The 23,239-nt window shown below is 32.4% G+C and overlaps 2 protein-coding genes across 2 annotated transcripts in view; one reads left to right on the forward strand and one right to left on the reverse strand.

The window, feature by feature from the left end:
• The window catches only part of LOC135121993 (rab3 GTPase-activating protein catalytic subunit), a 35,115-nt gene that overhangs the window by 6,615 nt on the left and 5,261 nt on the right, over window positions 1-23,239 (forward strand). The window lies entirely within an intron of this gene.
• Window positions 86-21,255, reverse strand: Haf (hattifattener). Its single transcript, XM_064046257.1, has 6 exons — window positions 21,038-21,255; window positions 4,769-4,955; window positions 1,688-3,367; window positions 1,229-1,591; window positions 976-1,180; window positions 86-562 (listed from the first exon to the last, which is right to left on the reverse strand). The coding sequence occupies exons 3-6, from the start codon at window positions 3,362-3,364 to the stop codon at window positions 282-284; spliced, it is 2,526 nt and encodes an 841-aa protein (XP_063902327.1). The 5' UTR covers window positions 3,365-3,367; window positions 4,769-4,955; window positions 21,038-21,255; the 3' UTR covers window positions 86-281.

A 23,239-nucleotide genomic window follows, 5' to 3' on the forward strand; every position in this document is an offset into this window, starting at 1 on the left:
TCATAATTTTTGCCAAAATTTAACCTTAATTATGTACACATACAAAATAATTGGTCTGTCAAGAAATAAATAAGTGACAAGATAGTGTTTCATAAATTAATTTAAGGAAAAATAATTACATCCTACAAAATATAATTTCTTATAAGTTGATTTAGTGATTACTGATACTATGTTATTGTATATTAACTGATTCTATCAGTCACGCTGCGATTTAAAACATACCGACTTAAGTAACAGCCATTCGAAAAATTACAGAACACATTTATCTATTGAGCAATATATCAGAGCGGCACAAGACCGTTTCTCGTGGTAGGATTCCTTGCCATGTAAATTTCCATGTCATGATCAGTCCAGTTATCAGAATTGTCGCAATAATTATTTAAAGTATGCGTCGATCCAGCTGTACTGTAGCGACTGCCCGGTCTATTGTAGTCACGTGATCTGGATCGGGGCCGGGATCGTCTTGAAGATGCCACAGAATGGGACGGTCCATGGTGACTAGGTCCACGAGTGGACATTCTGTCTGACTGCATTGTTAAAGACTGCCTTGACTGTCGTAAGTCTAGAATACATAACCGTTAGTATTTTTATAATAAATTGTGTATTGGATTTTCTTTCCCAAGAAATAACTCTCCTATTAAATATGTTTTTTTTCATTGTGTATCATCAGCTTATGTAGTCTTTGACTGAATTTCACAACCCTTGGTTATATTTCGTTTCCCAAAATACGTTGCACATATGGCATCAGAATTTTTTATTGGGGTAATACTAACAACTGGTGCCGATGGACTAGATACAGAATGGTAATCAAAATTCGAAAAATGGAGACAACAGGCGGATATCTTAATTCTTAATCTATGTTTGATATTACTAAATTTATCATTCTGATTTAATAAAACTCATTGCGATGTGTCAGCTAATAAAAGAGTTATTGCCTGGGAAACAAATCAGAGATACTTGGTATGAGGAGATTACCTTGTCGTGATGAAATTAAATTACTGGGAAAAGCATTTAGGTATCGCCCAGAATGATTAGAGAAACTATTTTGCGATTGCCCATCGGCGATCGAGCGCTGCTTTGTTCCCTTTGTACCATAACGTATGTCATCAAGTTGGTCTACCGAGTACCTGCGAGGTCTTTGCACGCTATGGGTACTGTAACCTGATACTTGGTCCCAGTCCTACAACAATACAGTTATCGTAATGGATTTACTTATTTATTTGAGAACCTTATTGTTATTGAAAGCGCTAAGAGTTGCTAACGAAGATAACGGTCCGCCAGGACTTGCTGCTGGACCTACGCCGGTACAACAGTTAACTGGCAGCCCGTTTATGGGTAAACCGTTTTTAATTCCCATCTTTTGTTGATGCAGTTCGTGTAGTTTTCTTGTTCTTCGTCTCGACGCTGCCACAAAAATTATGACTGCAATAACTATGGTTCCGCAAATTGCAGCACTCGCCGCAATGGTGATTTTATCCATGTTTGAAGATGCCGATGAAACAGTTCTTACTTCGCGACATTGTGAATAGGGCACGGTTTCAGGCGTAACGTTAATCTCTTCCAAGGAGACCACGCAGACTACAATGCATTCCTGCAAAACAAGAGACCATCGTACATTTACAATTTACTCCACGACAATTTTTTTCTTAAATTCTTGATATGTTTATTGTAATATTATTAGACTAACCTGCGATGGTACATTCTTGATTTTGAATTCCCTCTCGCTTGCTTCCAAAGGCGGGCCTTGTTTGAAACTTTTGTCTCCGAATAGTCGATAAACTACTCTGAAACCTAAGATGTTTGCCGTATCTGAACCCCATTGAATGATGACGGAGTTATCTTGTCGGAAAGCATTTTTCACTAAAACTTCATTTGAATCATCAGCTTTGGATTTAGACGGATAATTCATAATCAGAGAAGGTCGTTGTGTATTTTTCCATGGTGTTGTTGTTGTTCGTAATTTTGGTTTTGTCGTTGAAGATTTGATTGTTGTGGATGTTGACTTTGTAGTTGTCGTTGAAATGGTACTCGTGGCAATGGTCGTTTTTGTAGTGGGCTGCTTCGTTGTCGTTTTTACAGGAGTTTCAACTTCTGCTATTGACACATCGTCTAAATCTGCGCTAACAACGGTGGCTATTCCAATACCTTCTTCTTTTTTGCATGACAACTCTTCGGGTTGTATGCTGTAGAAACCACGATCTCTGAACCGGGCTGGACTTCCACAAAATTGAGGGTTTCGTTCACGACTCGTTACTTGTAAATCACCGTTTCTGATCCAATCGATGACCCAAGCTAATCTACAGTCACAGTGCAAAAACCGGCCACCTAAGCTTAGGCCTCGGAGGGTATTGTTTAAATGTGACAGCGCTGCAAACGGAATGGTGGCTAAAGGGTTTCCGTCTAATGCCAATAACGTAATAGATGGATTCCCTTGGAAAGCTTTGTCTGGTAATTCGGTTAATAAATTAAATCCGATGTCTAATACCCGGAGTTCGGACAAGGCACTTAAAGCTTCTGTTGGAAAGTCTGCTAATAAGTTATTAAGTAAACTTAAAGAACTTAGTGATCGTTCTACACCACGAAAAGCGTTTTTTCCTAATGTTTGGATTAAATTTCTTTCAAGATTTAAAGCCGTCAGAGAATCCAAACCTTGAAATGATTTGAGTCCCGTTTTTCCAGGTAGTTCTCTTAAGCTGTTCTGAGACAGATCAAGAAATGCTAATGTTTTTAAGTTGCGGACAGCTTCGGGTATGTCTTTTTGGCGTGTTCCTTTTAAATTTAAATTTTTAAGAGAGGTTTCAAGACCTTTTAAAGCACCAGTGGATAATGTCACATTATTATCAGATAATTTTAAGGTGGCTAACTTCTTTAACGTTTCGAAGGAGCTATCAAGAACTGTAGTGATTCTGTTGTGGGAAAGATCTAACAGAGACAGAGTCCTTAATGGTCTCAAACTATCAACAGGCACTTTGGTTAAGTCATTGTCTTGTAAATTTAAGTTTTTCAAATGTTGTTCTTGCCCTTTAAAAGCATCACTTTCAACACTATTTATTTTACAACCGGACAATTGTAGATTTTGCACTTGAAGGTCCACAAAAATATTGTCTTCCAAAACACCGATTGTTGAGTTGTTGACATATAACAGATCCAACGGTGTTGTAGTGGCGTATTTTTGAAGAGCTGCGAGCAGCTTTGGCCACTCTACCATGTCGCATTGCACAGACAGTTCATGTCCTAAATTGTAGGAGCATAGGCATGAAGATTGAAGGTCTATAGATTCGCGCTGCCATGGACATTGGGCCGTAGTTAAAGAGATCAGTGTCACTGCTGCCACCAAGGTGGCGATGACCCCTCCTTCCAGCATGATCTGAAAATGAAATCCATGACTAGTTATTGACTCAATAAGAACGGTAACGGACGGATTGCACTAAGTGCGTGACTTTCTTAACTACAATGAACTCGTTTCTTGTTCGCGGATTAAAAGCAATTATTTTTATATTAAAGCTGCTCATGTTATTAGAACCGCTAGCACTCTTGGTTAGTGTTGCTATTTAGTACTTTTAGAGCATGTAATAAATTTATTATTGTCCATTTCATGTGGAAACGGTTAAAATTAAGTTATTATAAAATAAAAGTTTTACTGAAAGTGCTTTATTTAAGTATTTTGTTGTGAAAGGAAAGGCAAATGATATATTATTCTATTTTTGGTTGTCTGATATTTGTAATTTAAAATTGATTACATATTGTTTGCAAACAGCACGTCTGTACCAAAAGCCGATTATAATGTAAACAAATTTTTGATCACATAAAAATCATTTTAGTTCATTACTAACTAACGTTTAAAGTATTTTTATATGATGTTGCTTTAAAATGTGGCGGTATTAATAGTCACGTTGTTAGCAAAACATCTTTAGACAAAGGTTGCTTTAAAGTTTCCATTACCAGCCTGTATAAAGTGATAGTGTAATAATAACATTTAAAGAAGTACTTTAATGTCACTGACATTGTATGACCTACGTGCATCATGGGTGTGAGCGGTTGTGAAACATTGAAGATGCACCAAAGTATGTATTAAACAATAGTGAACGGAACAACTTGAAGGATCACGTTGCGTTTTTGTATTGATGAAGCGAAAGAAATGAAAATTATTGCTGCAATGTGGTCGTCCCTCACGTTTCTGTTGTTTGGTGTCACAATAACAAATTCCCATGTTAAACAAGATATAATTTACATTTATGTATCACATGTTAGCAATGTCGCCTATAAGTTCTTTATTTTCGCTTAGTTCTCATGTTATGTAAGGTGGGAAATGTGAAATGCTGGTGGTAGTGTCTACTGCTCCATTTTCTCTCTGCGTAATTGTCATTTATTTTACAGATTGATAAGTGAAACAATGGAGCTAAATAGCTTAAAAAGTTGCTTCAACTCATGAATTGAAGAAAATGTAAATGTTTTTGCACAATAAAAAATTGCGCAGTTTCTCGCTAATGGTCAAAACTTGGCATTGCTGTGCAGTGTTATGCACCAGTTATTTGTGACTGCCGTTAGATTTTTGCCGTTACGGTGCTATCAATTGTGCCTTGTGTCGATTTCATTTGAGACCTTGTTCGAATCGAGGTCAGTTTAAGATCATCGATGTTCAGTGAATTATATGCATATAGGAAGACACTAATTCAACGCAAAAGAAGTACATATTAGAGATCGTGCGAAGACATAAAAATTGGTTAGGTTTTCGATGCAATTTACTTCAAAACAAACGTGATCTTACCTAAATTTTGTGCCACAACCTGGAGTAGTAATAAGGGCTGACATCCATTCTGACTTTATACAACATTATTAACTGGTCATCGTAACTGTCGGTGTCAAAGTTCGTAGCGATGGTTCAAACTTAATGCTTGGTATAAGCAGCCTGAGGCTGTAGGTGAAGATTATGTGGACCGTTATGGTCAACCAACCTGCAAAAAGATATAATCAGTGTCATTCTCTCTTTTAACTAAGTATAACCTATAGAAAGTGTTGATGACATTGAGAAGTCGCTGCAGTTTCCTCGCTTGTAATGAGAGAATTCTACAGTTATGCAAAGTATGATGTTGTAATCAGAAGAAAAGAGATCATTTATTATTATGTTAATGTAGCAGTAAATTAAAACCTCATTAAATTTAGTGTATTTTTATTTGTAACTAATATTACGTTATTTACGGAAAGTTTGCCATACAACTTGGTTAATGTTCCAGATATCAAACTTCTAGAGATTTCATGCCCTTTTTCCTTTTTTTATATAAAATTGATTTTAGGAATTTATGATTGTACGGGGTGTCTCAGTTAAAATTGACATTTTATTTTTTGCAGTAGTTTTAAAGTCTGCGCTGGCGTAATAACTACTGGAAACAAGGTTTGCAATTTGTGCATGCTTAGTACAGATAAAATTTAAATGATACCTACGCTTGATGTAATTTTAAATTTTGGTAATTGTCATTGGTAATCAAAGTACGACGATTAAGAGGAGAGTAATTTTCAAAATAGAGAGAGTGAGTTTGTACTGATTAGGTGGCATTTTTTGTGTAAGGATAGAAACGGCCAAGTCCTAAAAATGTACTTAGTATGAAAATACCTTTAAATTTTATTAATAATAATAGAAGATGGAAAACCTCAATTCAGTTGTGTAACATTAGGAGGCAGATCGAGTAAACTATTTAGTTTTAAGAATAATCAGACGAAGAACGTTCCTTACATTGTTAAGTTTCAAACAGCAAATAAATATTTCCTGATAATTTACAAAGCCTTCCGACATCGTTTCTTATGGCGTGTATTTTTTAAAACAATGTTCTGGCAATGTATGAATCCTAAAATATTTTTTTTGTATAACACTGGTCAACAAAATTCAATTTTTTCTCTCTAACTTTGACATAATTGTAATGTTTTCGTTTAATTTGTCTCTGTGTTTGTAACAAAGGGCATAAACCTTACAACTTAGCTCAATTAAAAATAAAAATGCATATTTGATGTTAAAAACAAAAAAGCAGGTAAAACAATTTAATTTTTGTATCTTTAACGGAAAAAAGTGATGTATTAACAAAAGAACAATTATAATTAAGAAAAAAACAACGATTGCAGTTTAAAAAACGAAAAAAACAAAAGAAACAGCTAAGACCGACGTTTTTTCGGTTGCCTCCTATCGGAATGGGACTATCTGGCGCGGCCGACTTGGCGCGGCCAACTTGGCGCGGCCGACTTGGCGCGAGCCATTTTGGCGCAAAGCCAACTTGGCGCAGGGACACTTTGGCGCAAGCCATCTTGGCGCGAGCCATCTTGGCGCGAGTACGTCTGTATATAATATAAAAAATCGTTATTGTTCGTACTGTGGTTGGCACCCCGTTATTTATGTCAAGTGTAGGGAACCAAATACACAGTTTCATCCGCACAAATTCCAATAACTAAATGATCCACGGAGCAAGAAGTTCCACGTTTAGGAGTATGTTTATAATGGGGTGCCGGGCGCGAAGCGCCCGTGTGTCCATTAAAAAGTCGACATTACCCCTCTACGCGTTGGTGACTATAAAAATTAGGTTATGCTAACAACGGATGCAATTTTTGTATATTTATATCTATTTTTCTTGGTGCGAGTTCATTCGCGCCAAGATGGCCCGCGCCAAGATGGCTTGCGCCAAAGTGTCCCTGCGCCAAGTTGGCTTTGCGCCAAAATGTCTCGCGCCAAGTCGGCCGCGCCAAGTTGGCCGCGCCAAGTCGGCCGCGCCAAATTGTCCTAGACCGGCCTCCTATAGATTTCATTGGAGATCTCTCGCTTGATGGTCCCGCAGTATTCTGCGAGCATTTAGGTGTTCCATCGATCTTGGTAACGTTTTTGTATCCACAAAATGCCCAGATGGAAGCGTTCTCTACGTTCGTCACTCATGTCGTCATAATTTTTGGGGAAAAAATCAAGATGCGAATACATAAAATGCACTTTTAAAAATATATTAATTTTAAATTTTTTATATCATGATAACATGTTTTCTACTTACTAAGCGTAGTTTTCTTATTGTTTCCCAAGAAGTTTGTAGCAATTTGATCACAAAAAAATACACCTTATAGAATGTTTCCTATTACTTAATAGTACGATTTTTGTATTTTTCAAAGGATAATATTGAAGATTACTTTTAAATGAGAGCTAAGTTTGGGTTTAGCCGTTTATAATATCATTTAAAATTGTTAATTAAATAATAATTGGCTGCTATAATAAAAGTTAGAGCTTAACTGTTGACCAGTGTAATTTGAAGTTTATGTTTTTCATTGTTTTGAGTTTACCTTTATACTAATTTACTCATTTAGGTTGTGGTTCGTCGAAAGCTATTTTTATTGTCTTTTTCGGAGCTTTTGTAGGGCTTGACATATAGCTTGACGACATTCTTAACTTCACTATGTAACAATTTTTCAAATTATATTTAGCACAACAGAGGAATTATTTACTAAGAAAATTAGCGAGAATGTTTCTAAAAATTTTTCGTATGGAAGCACTTTTTAAGAAAACAATCACAGTACGCAGTGACTCTTTTTGGGATATAGAACCGATCAGCATTCAAAGGTATTAACATTTCTACACAAGATAGTTAGTGGTGATTACGTTATTAAAATTTTCATTGTGATGCTAATTTGAATCTAGTGGAATGCCACAGAAAAGCAGAAGGATGAAACAGTGTTTCCGTTATATTTGTAAATCCTCGTAAAAATGAGGAATTTCCCTAATGCTAAAGGAAGTACTATAGAACGTTAAGAACAAAATAAAATATACTTTATTACATAATGTGTAAAATTCTATTATTATATTATTTCTGAAAAATTCTAAATTCATGTTCATGTCAATATTATTTTATGAACCCCAAAAGTTCATTTTATATCTACTTATCAAACTTTAAAATCGTTTTGTATGTATTTTACTCAAGTAAAATGTGTTAACACATATGTACCTACATTTTTTCATCACACACTTGGCTATCAAACACTTAAACAATTTTTTATGCAACTGACGCAAACTTCTGTTTGATAATAATAATTATTTGTTGCCATAATGGTGCCATTGTCATTCGTTATTGAAATTATTTTTAAATATTTAAGAATTAGGGTAAGGTATGTATATAATTGTAAAATCTTACCAAATATCCGCCATCAATAAGCTTTCGCGTAGTTAAAATCCTTCTAAATTATTTATGAAATTGTTGCAACTCAAAATTTAATAATAATACATTCAATAATTAGTTCTACACCCATGTATTAGGCAACGCAATTTTTGAAACACACAGCTTTATATTATAAGCATCTCTCGTTTACATTTAATCGTTTTAGTAGGTTTACGCAACATGGTGCTATGCTATCTATCAAAACATTTATTTGTCTTCCGGCTACCCTCAAAGCGTTATTGGTACCTTCGTGGTAAAAATTATCGATATAAAATTATGTAACTTACAGGATAATAATAATTGAAAGTCATGTAACGGTTCCAAGTAGTAAACCTTAATTTTCATTCACTGTTATAATCTGTTTAATTATATTATTACGGTCCCGTTTTTCACACAGTTTAATTATAGCAGAGAATAATCACAATTAAAATCTAAACAATTTTAAGGATCTAATAAAATTATAAGACATAAATCGTCCAGTTAGCCGTTAATTTCGTAGCCGGTTCTCTGTGAGAGTTAGATTGTTTGGTAATTCCTAATAAGTTTCATTGTTGTAGTAAAAGTTGTCTTTCTATATTTGTATATTTCATCGAAGAGTTTGATGGGATTAGTAAATGGTAGTAATCGATCCATGCGTTGCTTCATATCTCTTCGTGTGCAAAGTGAAGACAAATATAGCGGTATTCGTTCCATACTATGTTTTGTCTCGTTGCATGTATCGTGATTTTTTTCTATTAAATGTTAATTATTTTCTATCCAAAACGTGACTTGCTAAGGTCAAGGCAATAAGTCGTGTGTTCACCATAAAATAACAGGTCTGTCAGAGAAAAATGCACAATGTACCGTCGCTGAGGTGGTTTACCTTGTGCATTCTTTAAGCCTTTAATAAATGATCAATGGAAATAGAAATATCTACCCACTTTTCTATCAATTATTTTTAAATAATGAATCATGTCGGAACAAACAATGCACTACCCACTTTATTACATAATTACTTTAATTGTAAAGCAAATGGAACTGCTTGTCTGTATTTCATCTCTGTTTCATCACTTTAAAAGAGTTTTTAACACACATGTCTTCTACTCAAGTGAAAGTTGCGTCTATTATGTGTCAGTGGTAATAATATTAATAATAATTATAGCATGTGTCTGCTATCAAATGAGAAAATCTTCACACAATGATTTAGCAATATGTTAATAACAATAAAGTATGAGAGGCTGAGATACCTACGTAATCGTGGTAAGATGAAGAACTCGGTGAATTCTGCAAAGTGACTCGGAACTACATTCTTTCGTGAATAGAACAACTGGCGTATCACATAAAAAATATGTTTCTGAAAATTCGACACTTTAAGTTTAGTTTTTGGTACATTTTATTACAACCTGTTTTGTTGAACTGAAAAAACAAGTCAGAATTTTCAGAAGTTTGTTGAGTGTACATCTTCGATTTTTTATTATTGTAACATCTAGTTACTCACCTAATTGATAACACGTGTCGGTGTAAATTTAAGGTTACACGCAACAAAAATAACACGTTTTGTTTTATATTTGAATTCATTACGACTGCGGTAGTTTCGATTTTTGTCATAAATTTACAACTTGATGTAACTTAAAGTGTTTATTTATAGCGTTTATAATAACTAATTTTCTACTACAGGAAATTATCCCTTAATAAATTAATTTTATCACAATTTGGTTTGAACTAGAGCCTTTCTAAATGTTACACCGTTTGTTTTCTGAAGCTTGACGAGTATGATACTGTGAAGATCACTAAGGCCAAGTAATGATATGATTGATTAGATTGATAAAAAAATAGCTTTTGAGATTCTAGAATTACAACACACAAATTCGTCTGATATTATTCTCTGATCACTTGAAAAGTGACCTACACTACTCTGACCTACTGCTGCTAACTTACTCTGACTGACGTAATCAGACCTTTCGAGAACCTTACGAACAATATGACATGTTCCTAACAAAGCAGCTTTTTGGAGTTTGATAATTATGGCCTCATTTAAGTGTAAAGATTTCAAATTCTCAACTGAAATATTTTGTATTACCATTATTCTAATAGTTATTATAATATATTAATGATTACATGCTAGCTGCCCATCCTTAAACTGAAATTCCCGCGATTTAAATGTGACTATTTTCTTCTGGTGACTTTGCATATTGTCTGTTTGCAGAAGATCTGCTTGACGGTGACGCTATTATTTGTAATAGAGGAGCTATAGTTTGAACCACTCAAAGAGTAGCTATTTGTTTTTAATTGCGTATAAAAAATTGGAAATGAAGACGAGTCTATTAAATGCTTCAAAAATAATAGTGTTTCATTTAAGTAGATTTTTAGTTACTATTAAATTATAAAAGACAAGTGACACAATTTGTTAGTAAGTGTCACCCTATTATGTTCTCTTTTTTTGCATAGATATTGTTCCCGTTGTTCTGTTATAAACTGAAGTTGTCTTTATCACTCATTTTACACCGTTCTAAAGGTATGTTTAAAATAAAATGACTTACGACATGTCATAGAATCATTCAAGTTTAATGTTGGAAAAAATCACAGTAGATTAGATACTTTGCAAAGAGTTATACCCAAAGAGCAATAAAACACATGTTCAAAGACAGCCCTGGATTTTTTAAAGTCTGTCTTTGTTCGATTTCACATCAAACTTTCAAATTGACGATAATATACAAGACAAAAATACCATCAAAGACAAATCTTCAAAAATACATGGCTCTTTTTGATCGTGTTTTTTATTGCTTTCTCGATATCGATAATATTGTGTTATTTTATTTTGTTGTCATTTCTTTCTTTTTACAATAGAGAGTAAATGTACAGATAAGGCAACAAAAGAGTCGATCATCTCCGGCTTAATCACTTTTAATTGTTAATTATTGTGCTTTCACATCGTAGATGCAAAAAAGACGAAAAGTGCAATATTAAACTATTAATAAGCAACTATTGTACACAGTCAAAGAACACAATAACAAAGATCTTTAAAAAATGACTGTCAAAACGATGATTAAGTCACGTGCAAACTTAAGAGCTTAATATTCTCTTAATTTTCCAATTTTGCTTGTGCCCCATACATGTCGAGAATTTTAGGTTTTACATACTCTGTATTATTAAAGCATCATTACAAATACTACAGCTCCTTTTGGGTATTTGGTTGAAAGTACCTTAATTTGCATTATTTAAACATTTTTAGCATTACCATTTTCACGTTTTTCTCACTGACATTTTCCCCATTCCATACGCAACAGAAAATCACATCTCAGGGTTGTTTTTTTTATTGTACAACAGTTGCGATGACGTTGGTTATAAATAACCTACTGAAACATTTGCTTCAACATTACATTTTTTAATTAATATACATTAAACAGACAGCATGTTGCCATGTTTAGCGGAACATTGAATTTACACACATAGTTATGAAAGATTTCAGCTTCAAGTGTTAGTTAAAGATTTCCAATTGTCATTGGTTTATTTGGCATCGGGGAACACTTTCTCTTTCACTTAATGTGGCATTCTTCTTCTTCGTTTAGCCCTTATTGTTCTATTTTTGGATATAGGCATCCCCTAAATTTTTCTATATACTCTTATTCTGCGTCGTTTTAAAAGAGGCCAGTTTAACTGCTATTTTTAGGTCGTCGATTCATCTAGTGTGTGGTCTGCCTGCATTTATGTTTTCTTTATTCTATCTGGAATCATTCTGTCTGCTGTTCATCTGCATTTTAGGGACGCCACTTATTACATGTTCTTTTAGGTTAATAAATGTTGTTCTCTTTCTAATGTCTGTGTTTCTGACTTTATCTTCTAATTTTATATGCCTTTCAATTGCCCTCTGGCATCTACCTAGATTTTCCATTATCTCTTTTTAGTGTTCATGCCTGAGCGACATGTGTTAAAACAGGTGTTGATTGTAAACTGATCACTTAAGTTTCATATGGATTTTCTAAATTTTTAGATTCTTATTTTGTCTTCCAAACGCTGACCGTATATGCCAGTTTGAGATGTCATCTTGCTTGAGTTTTCCGCTTATGCAAAGAGGTGTAGCCGTTTCACGTTAATAGTTGTTCCTTTATAGTACCAGTTCAACCGTTGATGACATCTTAAATGTTGTTATGAACAGTGTGCGACTTATAAAATCACCCTGCCGGACTCCTCATGTTATGTTCTTTTGAAGTCGAGCATTTTCATTTTCATTGTGGATTGGTTGATTTAATTTAATTCTAATGAATTAATTATTTAATGTGTATTAAAAATTAGTATATATAGTGATTTTACTAGTAAATACGAGCAAGTTGATCACGTTTAGATAACTGAATGAACCCTATTAATTCCTACCTACTCCTTGTTTTCAAATGAAAGGATTGGTATGTATTTGTACAAGTAGATGAACATTGGAATCAGGATAAAGCAAGTGAACGACTTTCGTCACGTAACAATAAACTAGAGTGCCAAGCCTTCGTTAGTTACATGTGCTCGAATTTGCTATTTGTTGTGATATTTAATATGTAGCTACTAAATTCAACGGTATGTGTGAAGAAGTCGTCTGTGTAATAATGTAATCTGAACAGTCGGTCAGTCGTGAAAACCGTTTATTATGGACAATTTAACATATTTGTTATTTGTTCTTTTTAACGGTAAAATTAGAATTATGTGTTAAAATTCTTCGTCGTGAAATGCTCATACCATTTATTCTAGCCGTATGTGACGAATAACTACAGGTTTAAATGGTTAACGAATTTGTCATTGCTCGTAATTTTGTACTTCCTAATTTTATAAACTAAGTTTCTGGTTTTGCGTAAAAAATTAACATTTGCTGAGAGAATTCATGTCGTCAATTTTTTGTGTGTTTTATGATGTTATGTAAGAGTTCCTGTTATGAACGCGGAAATAATTTTAAGCGATAATAGTAATTTTTTGTGTATGATTTGATGAGCAGGTAGTGGTCGGAAGATGTCAACTTATTTCGTGATGTAGAGCGCAATTACAGGATATCTAATGTCAGCAATTATATTACCAGAACCGGACGAACTTGTTATAAATTATGTTCAAAGATTAAGTAAGAGAAATCTGAGCTAGATCTTCGAAGAGTTAAATTAACGCAGTGTATTTCTTACAATTATAAGATTATATAATCTTAATTTTTTTAATATATTTTTAATTTTCTAAAATTTATGTACGAAATGTTGTCATAGTTTATTGCTAACACTATTTGATTGCTGTCGTCTGTAAAATATCATAAAGGATATGACGAAATGAGTTAGTCATGTTATGTTCTATATATAGTTTCAAGTAGTCTAGAATTGTATAAAATTGCTCATTCTAAAAGTACATCATAAGTATTGAACGACTGGATAGAAAGATATTTTCTTGCGCATCTATAAAATTTAACAAACAGGTTGCCATTGGTGCAAATATTATATTTCCATGTTTTTTATTATGTTTTACACTAGTGAACTACTTCAGCAATGTCAAGGACAGCGTATATTTGCATTGCCATTTATGATTCCAGTTTATTAAACCAGCGTTAATTATTGAAACCGTTATTCAACTAATAGGAGATTTCCATGAAGTGGTTGACACCTAGAGCTAGAAAATTGAAATATAATCATTCATCTTCGTAATTGCCCATTTGATTATGTGTTAATTTAAATGAAAATACTTCATTTCATTAAAAATTCAATCAAAATGATGTACGTTTTATTTCTAATTTCACATTTTTCATTAAGTGTTGGACTTGGTAAAAACAGAAGAAAGTATATTTTTTGATAGTTTATACTTTAAACAGTTTTGGTTATACCCGTTACATATTTTGTTTCAAGGTCATTGTCACTCATAGTAGTATTTTCTGCATTTCATTCGCGTAGTTAATACAAATCACATCGTATCCTATAAGCAATTAAAAATTAGAATTCACAGGATAGCATAGTCTGCAGAGTAATGCTTGAATTACTTCGTAGAATTACAGAAGTGGAAATGACTGATGTATGTCACTATAGGTCTCCGACACTGTTTTTATACTGCTATGATTTTACTATATACCTATTTAAGAGCACCCGTCATTGTAGGAGTTATTCACAACATAGTTCATTCGTTTTATAACACTCGGACGTTGATTGTAATCTAGTTTCTAAGTTTAAAAGAATAGACACTTTTACTTTACTGTAAATAAGTATGTTACATTTAGTCAGCTAATACTATACATAAAGGAGGATATCCCTTCTTGTACATCGTTGAAATAATTACGGTTGGTTGAATAAGTCGCCTTAAAATTGTTCATCCTATGTAGATGTAGTTAGTTTGTCAGAAATGTTGGTTGACATATACTTATTTTGTGATTTGAGATAGATAGTGCTATTTTATGGTAACCGATGTGGGCGACCTTAAAATTTCTAATTTCTCTGTCAATGTTCTATGAACTTTATACAGTAAGTGTTCTATGCAGGCAAGCAAAAACTCAAACAAAAAACAACATATCGCCAATTTTGTTGGAGTCTGAAATTTTAGATTTTAACTTAAATGAAGACCAAATAGTTGCATCCTATTAATTTATGCCGTTCTCCATTTAGTGATGGAAATTGCATTTTTGTTTTTTTTACAAAAAGGAAAATAAGTAAATGTAATAACGTCGTTTGCGAGCATAAAATATATTTTAATGAGAATCATAAATTAAATTTTCTAGTTGATTTCTTTTGAGAGTGCTTCCAGCCATACACCGCTGACAAATTTTATAAACATTTAAATTTTACACTGTGAAAGCTGTGTACAACTTTTTTTTCCATTCAAAATATCAGTTGCGTCTTACCTAGCGTGAAATGTTTAGTTGTTATTCTTATTTATTATTTTAAAAATTACTATAACAATGCTGGCATTTAAGTAAAGGTGAGAATCATGTACAAATTTCAATTGACCTGCTTGACTGCTGCAAATAATTCTGTAAAAGTTGTCTTGTTAAATTTACTTTCATTTTGTTGTTCAAAATGTAACAAAGTCACGAATGTGGAGTATAGCAGAATCAACGAAATGTGGAACAGATGTGTTACAAGATCATTACCAAGGTTTCTAAACAAATGTTTTTATGCATTACGTGATTTTTATTCATCGAGTTAATAGGTCGTCAGATGATCATTAAACAAAGGTATCGTCATGATCTAGTCCAATAACACGCGAAAGATCATTAATTAATTATTGCTAATTAATTTGATCGCAAGAAAAGATCATGGTATTATTTTTCAACGTCTTAGTGTGTCACATGTGACTTCGCTATGCGTAACGGAATAGGTTCGTAGTAGATCAATCATTTAAACGGTTGTAGTTACGGTAAAAGAAGATCAGGTAAAGCAACGCTTCCAATCCAACGAGATGGAGCAGCGTTTTAATTATTTCCGAATCACATATTTGGAGGAGTTTGAGAATATTTTTCCATTTTACCAGTACTATAATTTTTAGCACAAAAACGAATTAAGTTTGAATAAAATATGGATTATACGCTAATCAGGTGCTAATAACTTTCGAAAGTATTAATATGAATTTCACACTTTTTCCACAATTATGAACCCGTATCGACGAATTTGACCCAATTTTTAATTTTTAAATGAATAATGATGGTACTATATGAGGACACGTACCATTTCGTCGTTTGTAAAGGAAAATTACTTGTTTGAAAGTTTTACGCTGACTTATAAAGTAGGACAATCTAAAACGAGTATGAAAGATCAGTTCGGGTGTAAACATTTAGAAGTTTAAATCGTCCAGGCGAAAGCATTCCATAAGATATACAATGACAATTCGCAATTAGGCAAGCCTATTGTTAACATTTTACTCGTGTCTTACGTTCAGACAATCTGTGCCATCTTCGTCTCAAAGAAGTTAGAGAATCTGTATTATTGGGCAACAGTTTGGTGGCCCGTTAGAGTCAATGAACGAAGTCGCGTCCGGTTTAGCCTTCGGCCCATTTAGTTGTCTCGCACTTGCCGAATACTAATTAGCATCTCATTCGGTATTAATAACCGCGCTCACCTGATAGTTATGCGATCTGCATCCTTGCCCTCCCTAACCTGGTTTTCTACAAACACAAAACTCTTCATATGTGTGTATTTTACGGTTAGTAAATAAAGACTTGCTATTATTTGAATTAGATACTTTATTTCAGAAATGCCATTAATTGCATCGATGGGAGCAATTAGCTTACGTCGCACATAAATTTCATTATATCTTTTGACAGATTTAGTGAAAATTGTGAAAGTTTGAATTTTAAGCTTTATAGATGCGTACATTTTTTTAAAATGTTTTTTGCTATGATTTGAAGGCTTATCTCTTAATACATTTCCCACAGTGGATACTGCTTTTACATCTGCTGCGGATTATTTTCATAATGAACAGTTTTTTTGTTAATGTAGGGAAAGTTTATGGTGATACAGTTTTCGTTTAATCTAAGATCACTGTGACTTAATATCCTAAATTTTTATAGCATATGACGTTGTTGGTTTTCACCCATCAAAAGAACTTTCCCTGTTATGAATCAGTAGTTTAACTATCGATTAGCAATTTTTTTTAAGTGAAATTTGTTATTAAATTACTCTCGACATGGTTTCTGTGTAGGTGTCTGCCACAACGGAACTACTGTACAGGACGTAAAATTTTGGTACTGTATTAGAAAAAAACATGCATTCTGCCAAAAATAATTAGGAACTTTCGAAAAATTATAAAACTTGATTTTGCGAATTTTATTTATTTTTTTATGAGAACCACTATAACTTGAAATAAACATATGTATGTAATGTTAAAGTAAATGTAGAGAAGCGTGCTAAGCGTATGATTCAAGTGAGTTTTTACTTTACAAAATTTTGTGATGACGTCATCAATTTTTTGGGGAGAATAAACAGATATACTTTGGATAAAAATTTACCATGCTCCCAATAACTTTAAAACGTCTGCAAGATGTCAAAACATTCGGTTTTGCAGTGGATGGACTCGATTACAATACTTCCTTAGCTTACGCTCAGGAAGTAAAAAGCAATTAATTTTGTTTTACATCGTATTGAACATCAATTTTTAGAATTGGTAGAAACATAAATAAACACAGACTCCAAAGCGTACTGCTTTTATCATTATCGCCAATATCGCATAAGGACGATTCTTGAAATATCCTCATGTATCAACGTCAGTATGAATGCTGTGAAACTGTTTTAGGACATTTTCTCATAATCTACATGACTATTGTTCCACGACTGAGTCAGTGTGCGTATGATGTGTAAAATATGTCTTTTGCGTTATTTTGTCAAGCCATCTCTATTTCGTGTTAACTTACGAAAATATGACCAAAGCAATAATTCTAAACTACATCATAACAAAGTGTTCTCTCTCTCTCTCTCTTTCTCTTCGTCAGTGTTACAATCGTTTAAATGCACGGTCAAATCATCCCAAAATATTGTCAAAATGTCATGTAAAGTAGACTACTCAAAAAAGAGTTAAACTTTGACTGTTTCAGTAGATATCGCGTTCATCGCATAGATACAGAAAAAAATTAAATTCACTGAACATTTTTAAATGATGGTTATTGGAATGTCTAATGTGACGTAATTGTTAGGAACTAAGGAGTGTGCCGCATCCTACTTTGTATTGTACAGTTACTAAATAGTTGTAATGTTACTTGTTCTTAAAAACAAAAACAAAAAAAAAACTTAATATCAAGGATTTTGAGTAAGTACAAATCATCAGCTATTAATTTATGATGGTAAGAAAATAGGTATTTTAATGTCTTTATCCATGAGCATGTTTCATTCTTTTGTTTTGTTTATGGTAATAGTTCAATGATTATTGAACTTTCCATAAGCGGTTGATATTAGGAATGTATAAAATATTTTTGTATTTCTCCATCATGTAACAGATTTTAACAAATTTTAGAAATTTCCTAAATGAATTGCACGTGATAAAATGTACCACTTCCTTGTATTTTCTCAAAACTATTACGGATAAAATTAAGTAAATTCTCCAATATATTTATTTAATGCGTGGCATGCTGAATTTATTATGTTGAATATTTTTAAAAATTTTCACTAGTTTAATCAATAACATCTTCTGTGAATAGTTTTTTTAATCAATACTGTCATTAACATCTTCGCTGAAAACTTTTTTGTGTAAACATTCGCTTTCCATTATTTCACTGATTTCTTACACTTAACATATTTTTCCCATAATTTTAGACTGATAGATTCTTTTTTAGAGTATGTTTATGTTCACAAATTTAGAGTGAATGAACTGCTTTTATGAAGATGTGTGATTAACTTTCTAAAATAAATTGGAGACTAACTGAATTTAATGCAAATGTTTTTTTTTTTTCGAAAATAGATGCCCAATTTAATTTTCATCGCCATGAATAACATTTTTAATTTCGAATCAATTATTTTGCACTCTTTGAAAATTAAAAATCAAATTGGAAATTCTGGTAACACATAAGAAACATTTTAAACTGAGGTATAAATCTGTTTTTCAATCTTTTGTATAACATAAAAAATGCAACAGAAAACTTAACAGTCAAAATTTATTTTTTACAAAAAAAATTGTGTGGAACCTCTCTGTGTTTAAATTAATCAATTTTGCATGAAAATGTAGCGTTCAAATTTTTTTTGAATATTATTTAATAATAGCTTGTACTAAAACATTTGTAATCGTTTAAAAAAATGTAAGTATTGCCACTTTAGTAGATTATTATTATTATACATGCTTGATTTGAATTTAAACATTAACCTTACTGAGATAATGATATTTTGCGGTTAGTTCACAACATGTGGCTTTTTAAATAAATACATTTATAATTTCATGTCATTCTTTTGTTTTGTTGTAAGCTACGAAGAAACATAATTTGCTAAATGTGACTAGACTAATTTATTTATTGGACATGATTGCCGAATTATTCATACTACACGTTGTCCTATGGCATTCTGCAAGTATTGGTTATTGTTATTACTCTTAATGTCATCGAGCTATTTTAATGTCGAAATGTTATTTTAATTGTTTGGTGAACTCTCTAGTTTTATTTATTTCTTTGAATTTTAAATCTTAATTGTATTTTTGGCGTCTTAAGCATTTCTGGAAAAAGTACATTTTGAAAAAATAATTATTTAAAGTCTGCAGTGGCAGTAAACTCATGAACAATGTCGTTTGATTTCCATTTATTGTTTCCTTACATCCTCTAAATTTCTGAAGAATCTTTCAGTTTTTGCAGAAATTTGAATAGAATATTTTTTCACTTATTGGTATACGTAGAATTTTTTGGGGATTCACAGCAAGTTATTTTTTTATTATTATTGTTGTTTATTCTGCATTGTTTACATTATATCGTTAACCACAATGGGTGTGGATTATTTAAACCTAAATAGAAGGTAAAAGTTTTCCTTAATGGTGATTGTAAGTTCGTTCTTTTTTTTCTATATTTTCCTCGATAAGATAGTGGTTTTTAAGGTAATTTAAAAGCACAATATTTTTTTTAAGGAAAGTTGAGTACTTAGTAATGGTTGCTCACTATCGTAGTTCGATTTTTTTGAAGTATCATTAAATTTACTCGTATTTTAGTATGAGAGAATAGAAAATATATACATTTATGTATTGTTTTCAATTGTTCTTTATCGTATTTTTTTGCTGGTGGAAGTTAACTACCAATCGAACTAAAGTCCACAAATTTACTTAATAAAAATTCTTGATTTTTTGTGAATAATACATTTTTATTAAAAACATCGAAAAATGCATGTTAGTTTTCATAAAAAGTTTGCGATCAAAAAGTCAGTAAACTATTTTACAGTAGATTTATAATTTTTGCTCAAATTCTAATTTTATTTATAAATAAAAATAATAATTAATACATTGTCATTTTTTTTGTTAATTACCTTATTTCGGTAGTATTTTGTTGAAATAATTTCTAAAACTCTGTCCTGAAGGCAGTGATTCATTTTGTTATAAAAGTATGCCAAAAAAGTAGAATATTTAATTCCTAGTGTGCATCTGTCGACTAGAATCAAATACGTCGTGCACAGATATGCATATTTAATTAGGAGTAATAATAATCATAAACATTTGTTCAAAGAGTATTTTGTCTGTACGCAAGTACCTGTTGTTGCATTGTCGGAATAAATTTATTGCGGATAAGATCTTTCACTGTTGAGTATAAATGAAAAGGTCATTTATAATCACACCTTAGACGAACATTGTCGCAAAAGATTAATAGATTCACAAGCAGTTTTCATGTAATACTTATCGGATTTTACAGCGATCATCTTTCAAGGTGAAAAAAGCAAGGGTATATCTCTTGTGTTCGTAATTATGGTTACATCCGCATGCTTTTTAATAAAAAACGTTTAGTCGTGCATGTGAAGATATTAGAAATTACTTTTAAATTTTTGAGTGAATAATATTAGCATAAATTACTGATTCATGTTGCCATTTCATATAATTGCAATTTTTACCGGGTTATTAGCTGATTTTACTAAATATTTATTACAAAAAATTTTAATGTGGTGTTTTAAATTATTTACTGATAAATAATGTCAGTTGAACGGTGGTAGCACATTGATTGTAAACATAAATTCTAACGTAGCGGATACTTTTTTATAGATTTTTTTTTGTTAACCTTTAGAAACTACAGACATGTTTTTATTTTTTTAATTTTTTAGAAAATTCTTGAATCTAATGTGTAATTTTTTCAAGTAGAAATCGTCTCTCATTACAACACTAAAACTTGCAGCTTTATAATTATATTGAACCTGTATGAACGCATTTTAGATGAAATAATACAAATGATGGTATCATGTAATTTTTTAAATCATTTTAAATTTTATAATGAGAATACAACTTACCCTAGCTTAATCCAATTATGTGAAGAAGTCACACATTCCTTGTATTTGTTTGTACCGATAAGGAACTATTAGCAGCTTTAATACAACTTGTAAAACTGCACACGCACGTTAGTCTTCAAAGACCAATGCACTCACACAACATCGACCTACCAGTTCTTGTAGCTAACTGGACGCACAACCATGGAGAAGTCTTGAGTTGGTACATACACCTGCCGAAGGCGTTTTCTGGCGCCCGATAAGTCGATTCTACGCGAAGAATACTAAATAGAAAGCACAACACTATACGATAATTTTAACATTAAAATAATGTATCCACTTATAGTGGATGCGATCGTTTATTTGTTAACTTGGTTCTCATTTATCTCCCTGATAAATTCAAGCGAGACCCTCGGTTCCGCTAGTGTTAATTGCAAACTTGCATATTGTGAGATGCCGTGATGAGTTTTTAATGCTTGGGCTAGCTATTGTGTTATTATGGAAATCTGTTACGTTATGTGGAACTTCTAACAACCCTCAATTACTTGAAATTTAATCGATTAGGAGCAGTTTTATCATGGCATGTTATAGTCGTGGAATCTTCTAAGATTATCTTGGATGCAAAATTATATGCTGTGTGCTGATTCGGTTTTATTTGAACATTGATTTGTTTACCTTTTAATCTAGTTGCTGAAGTCGATGTTGAATGCTTGAAGGATTTTTCTGAAACTATCTACATTTTTACCAGAGTGTTTGTTGTGACAATTCTAATACTCCCAAAAATTCAAATTTTCTAAAAAAAATAAAGCCAATATGTACGTAATGTATCCATATCTACGTAATGTATCCAAATCTATGTGTGCGCTGTCCCTACATATCCCCTACCTATTTAGGAATATACGTTGAGGACGATACATATTTTATCCTAAATTATGTAATAAAAATATGCGATTTTGTGTTGTGTTTGATTTTGCCTTTCAAGCTGTGTAATTCCTAGACTACAGTTGACATCATTACTTTAATATGGCATGACACTGTCAAAAATATGTTTCTGTGAACATTTCTAAATTAAATGCGTAAAGTCTCAGACAAAACTTAGTAACAAAGAAACGTCATTTATATCAACATTAATTCTAGAGATTCTTACATAGTAAGCAGAGGGTAACCTTTAAATTAGGTTGCAGTTTAAGTAACTACGTCTGAATAAACACCATGTACTTAACGGTTATTGTTCTCTTAATATTTTCGTACATAAAACTGAGTTTGTAATGCTATGTTGTTGCGTTTTATATCTAGTGCGTATTTATATGAACGCCGCTAGATATCCATAAATTTCAAGGAACAATGAACCCTTTTTTGTGTCGTATCGTCTCCTGAAGGTTAATCAATCCGACGCGGAGTTCACGTGCACTGGCCATTTACCACCTTACCTTCAAGAATCCGCCCTTTGACGATACGCTGTACTCAGGCCCGTGGGGTTAGCTTCAGTTTAACGTGGTCACAGCTTAGGTTAACCCCATAGTGTCACTTATATGTCCAGTGAATGGTTAAATCCACATTAAATATGTCACTTGTGTCATTTTATTTTGACAAATTAAGTGTAAGCTATTTTCGTGAATTCACTTTTTTAGTGGCGACAAATAAATTGGTGGTGGTGTCAATTCAAACATATAATAATTACAATTTTGATCGTTTGTCTTTTGTTTTTTAACACCTTTCCTTTCATTTTCTTTTTATGTATCCTTAAATTAAAATTTTGAGATCAAAGAAAAAAACGCTTATTACGCGAAATTCTGAAACTTAAAATGTGTGGTGTTCTGTTGCATTTCCCTGAACAGAGTAAATCGCAAGATTTAATTATATGATATAAGCGTGTTTGTATGCACAAAAAACGAACGATTCATTAATCTGTTTATAGTTTGGAGAAGATTCAACAGTGTAGTGAAGAAATTATTACTAAATATACGTGTAGTTTATGAATCCGTGGTGAGTGACTACCAGAGACATCCAGATTTTTAGAAAAAAATTCTAAATTGTATAGTAACATTTTGGAATTTTGAATCTGCAATACTTTGTTGAAATCTTGCAGAGGTTTTAAAGTTATCGTAAGCATGGTTAATTTTTAAGCAAAGTATATTTGCTTGTGCCACCCAAAAAATTGATGACGTCGTCTTAAAATTTTGCTAAATAAATCCTATAAAACATGATGAGACTATACTTGTGATT

The sequence above is a fragment of the Zophobas morio genome, unplaced genomic scaffold (assembly GCF_036711695.1).
Source record: "Zophobas morio isolate AGI-343-1 ecotype UQ-CSIRO unplaced genomic scaffold, CSIRO_AGI_Zmor_V1 ptg000005l, whole genome shotgun sequence".
NCBI lineage: Eukaryota > Metazoa > Arthropoda > Insecta > Coleoptera > Tenebrionidae > Zophobas > Zophobas morio.

Coding starts and splice junctions, on each gene's coding strand:
- Haf (XM_064046257.1), bottom strand. CDS start 3,364: ATGCTGGAAGGAGGGGTCATCGCCACCTTGGTGGCAGCAGTGACACTG. Junction 1,181..1,228: donor GCGCTTTCAATAACAATAAG/GTTCTCAAATAA, acceptor GTATTGTTGTAG/GACTGGGACCAAGTATCAGG. Junction 563..975: donor TTTAATTTCATCACGACAAG/GTAATCTCCTCA, acceptor TATGTATTCTAG/ACTTACGACAGTCAAGGCAG.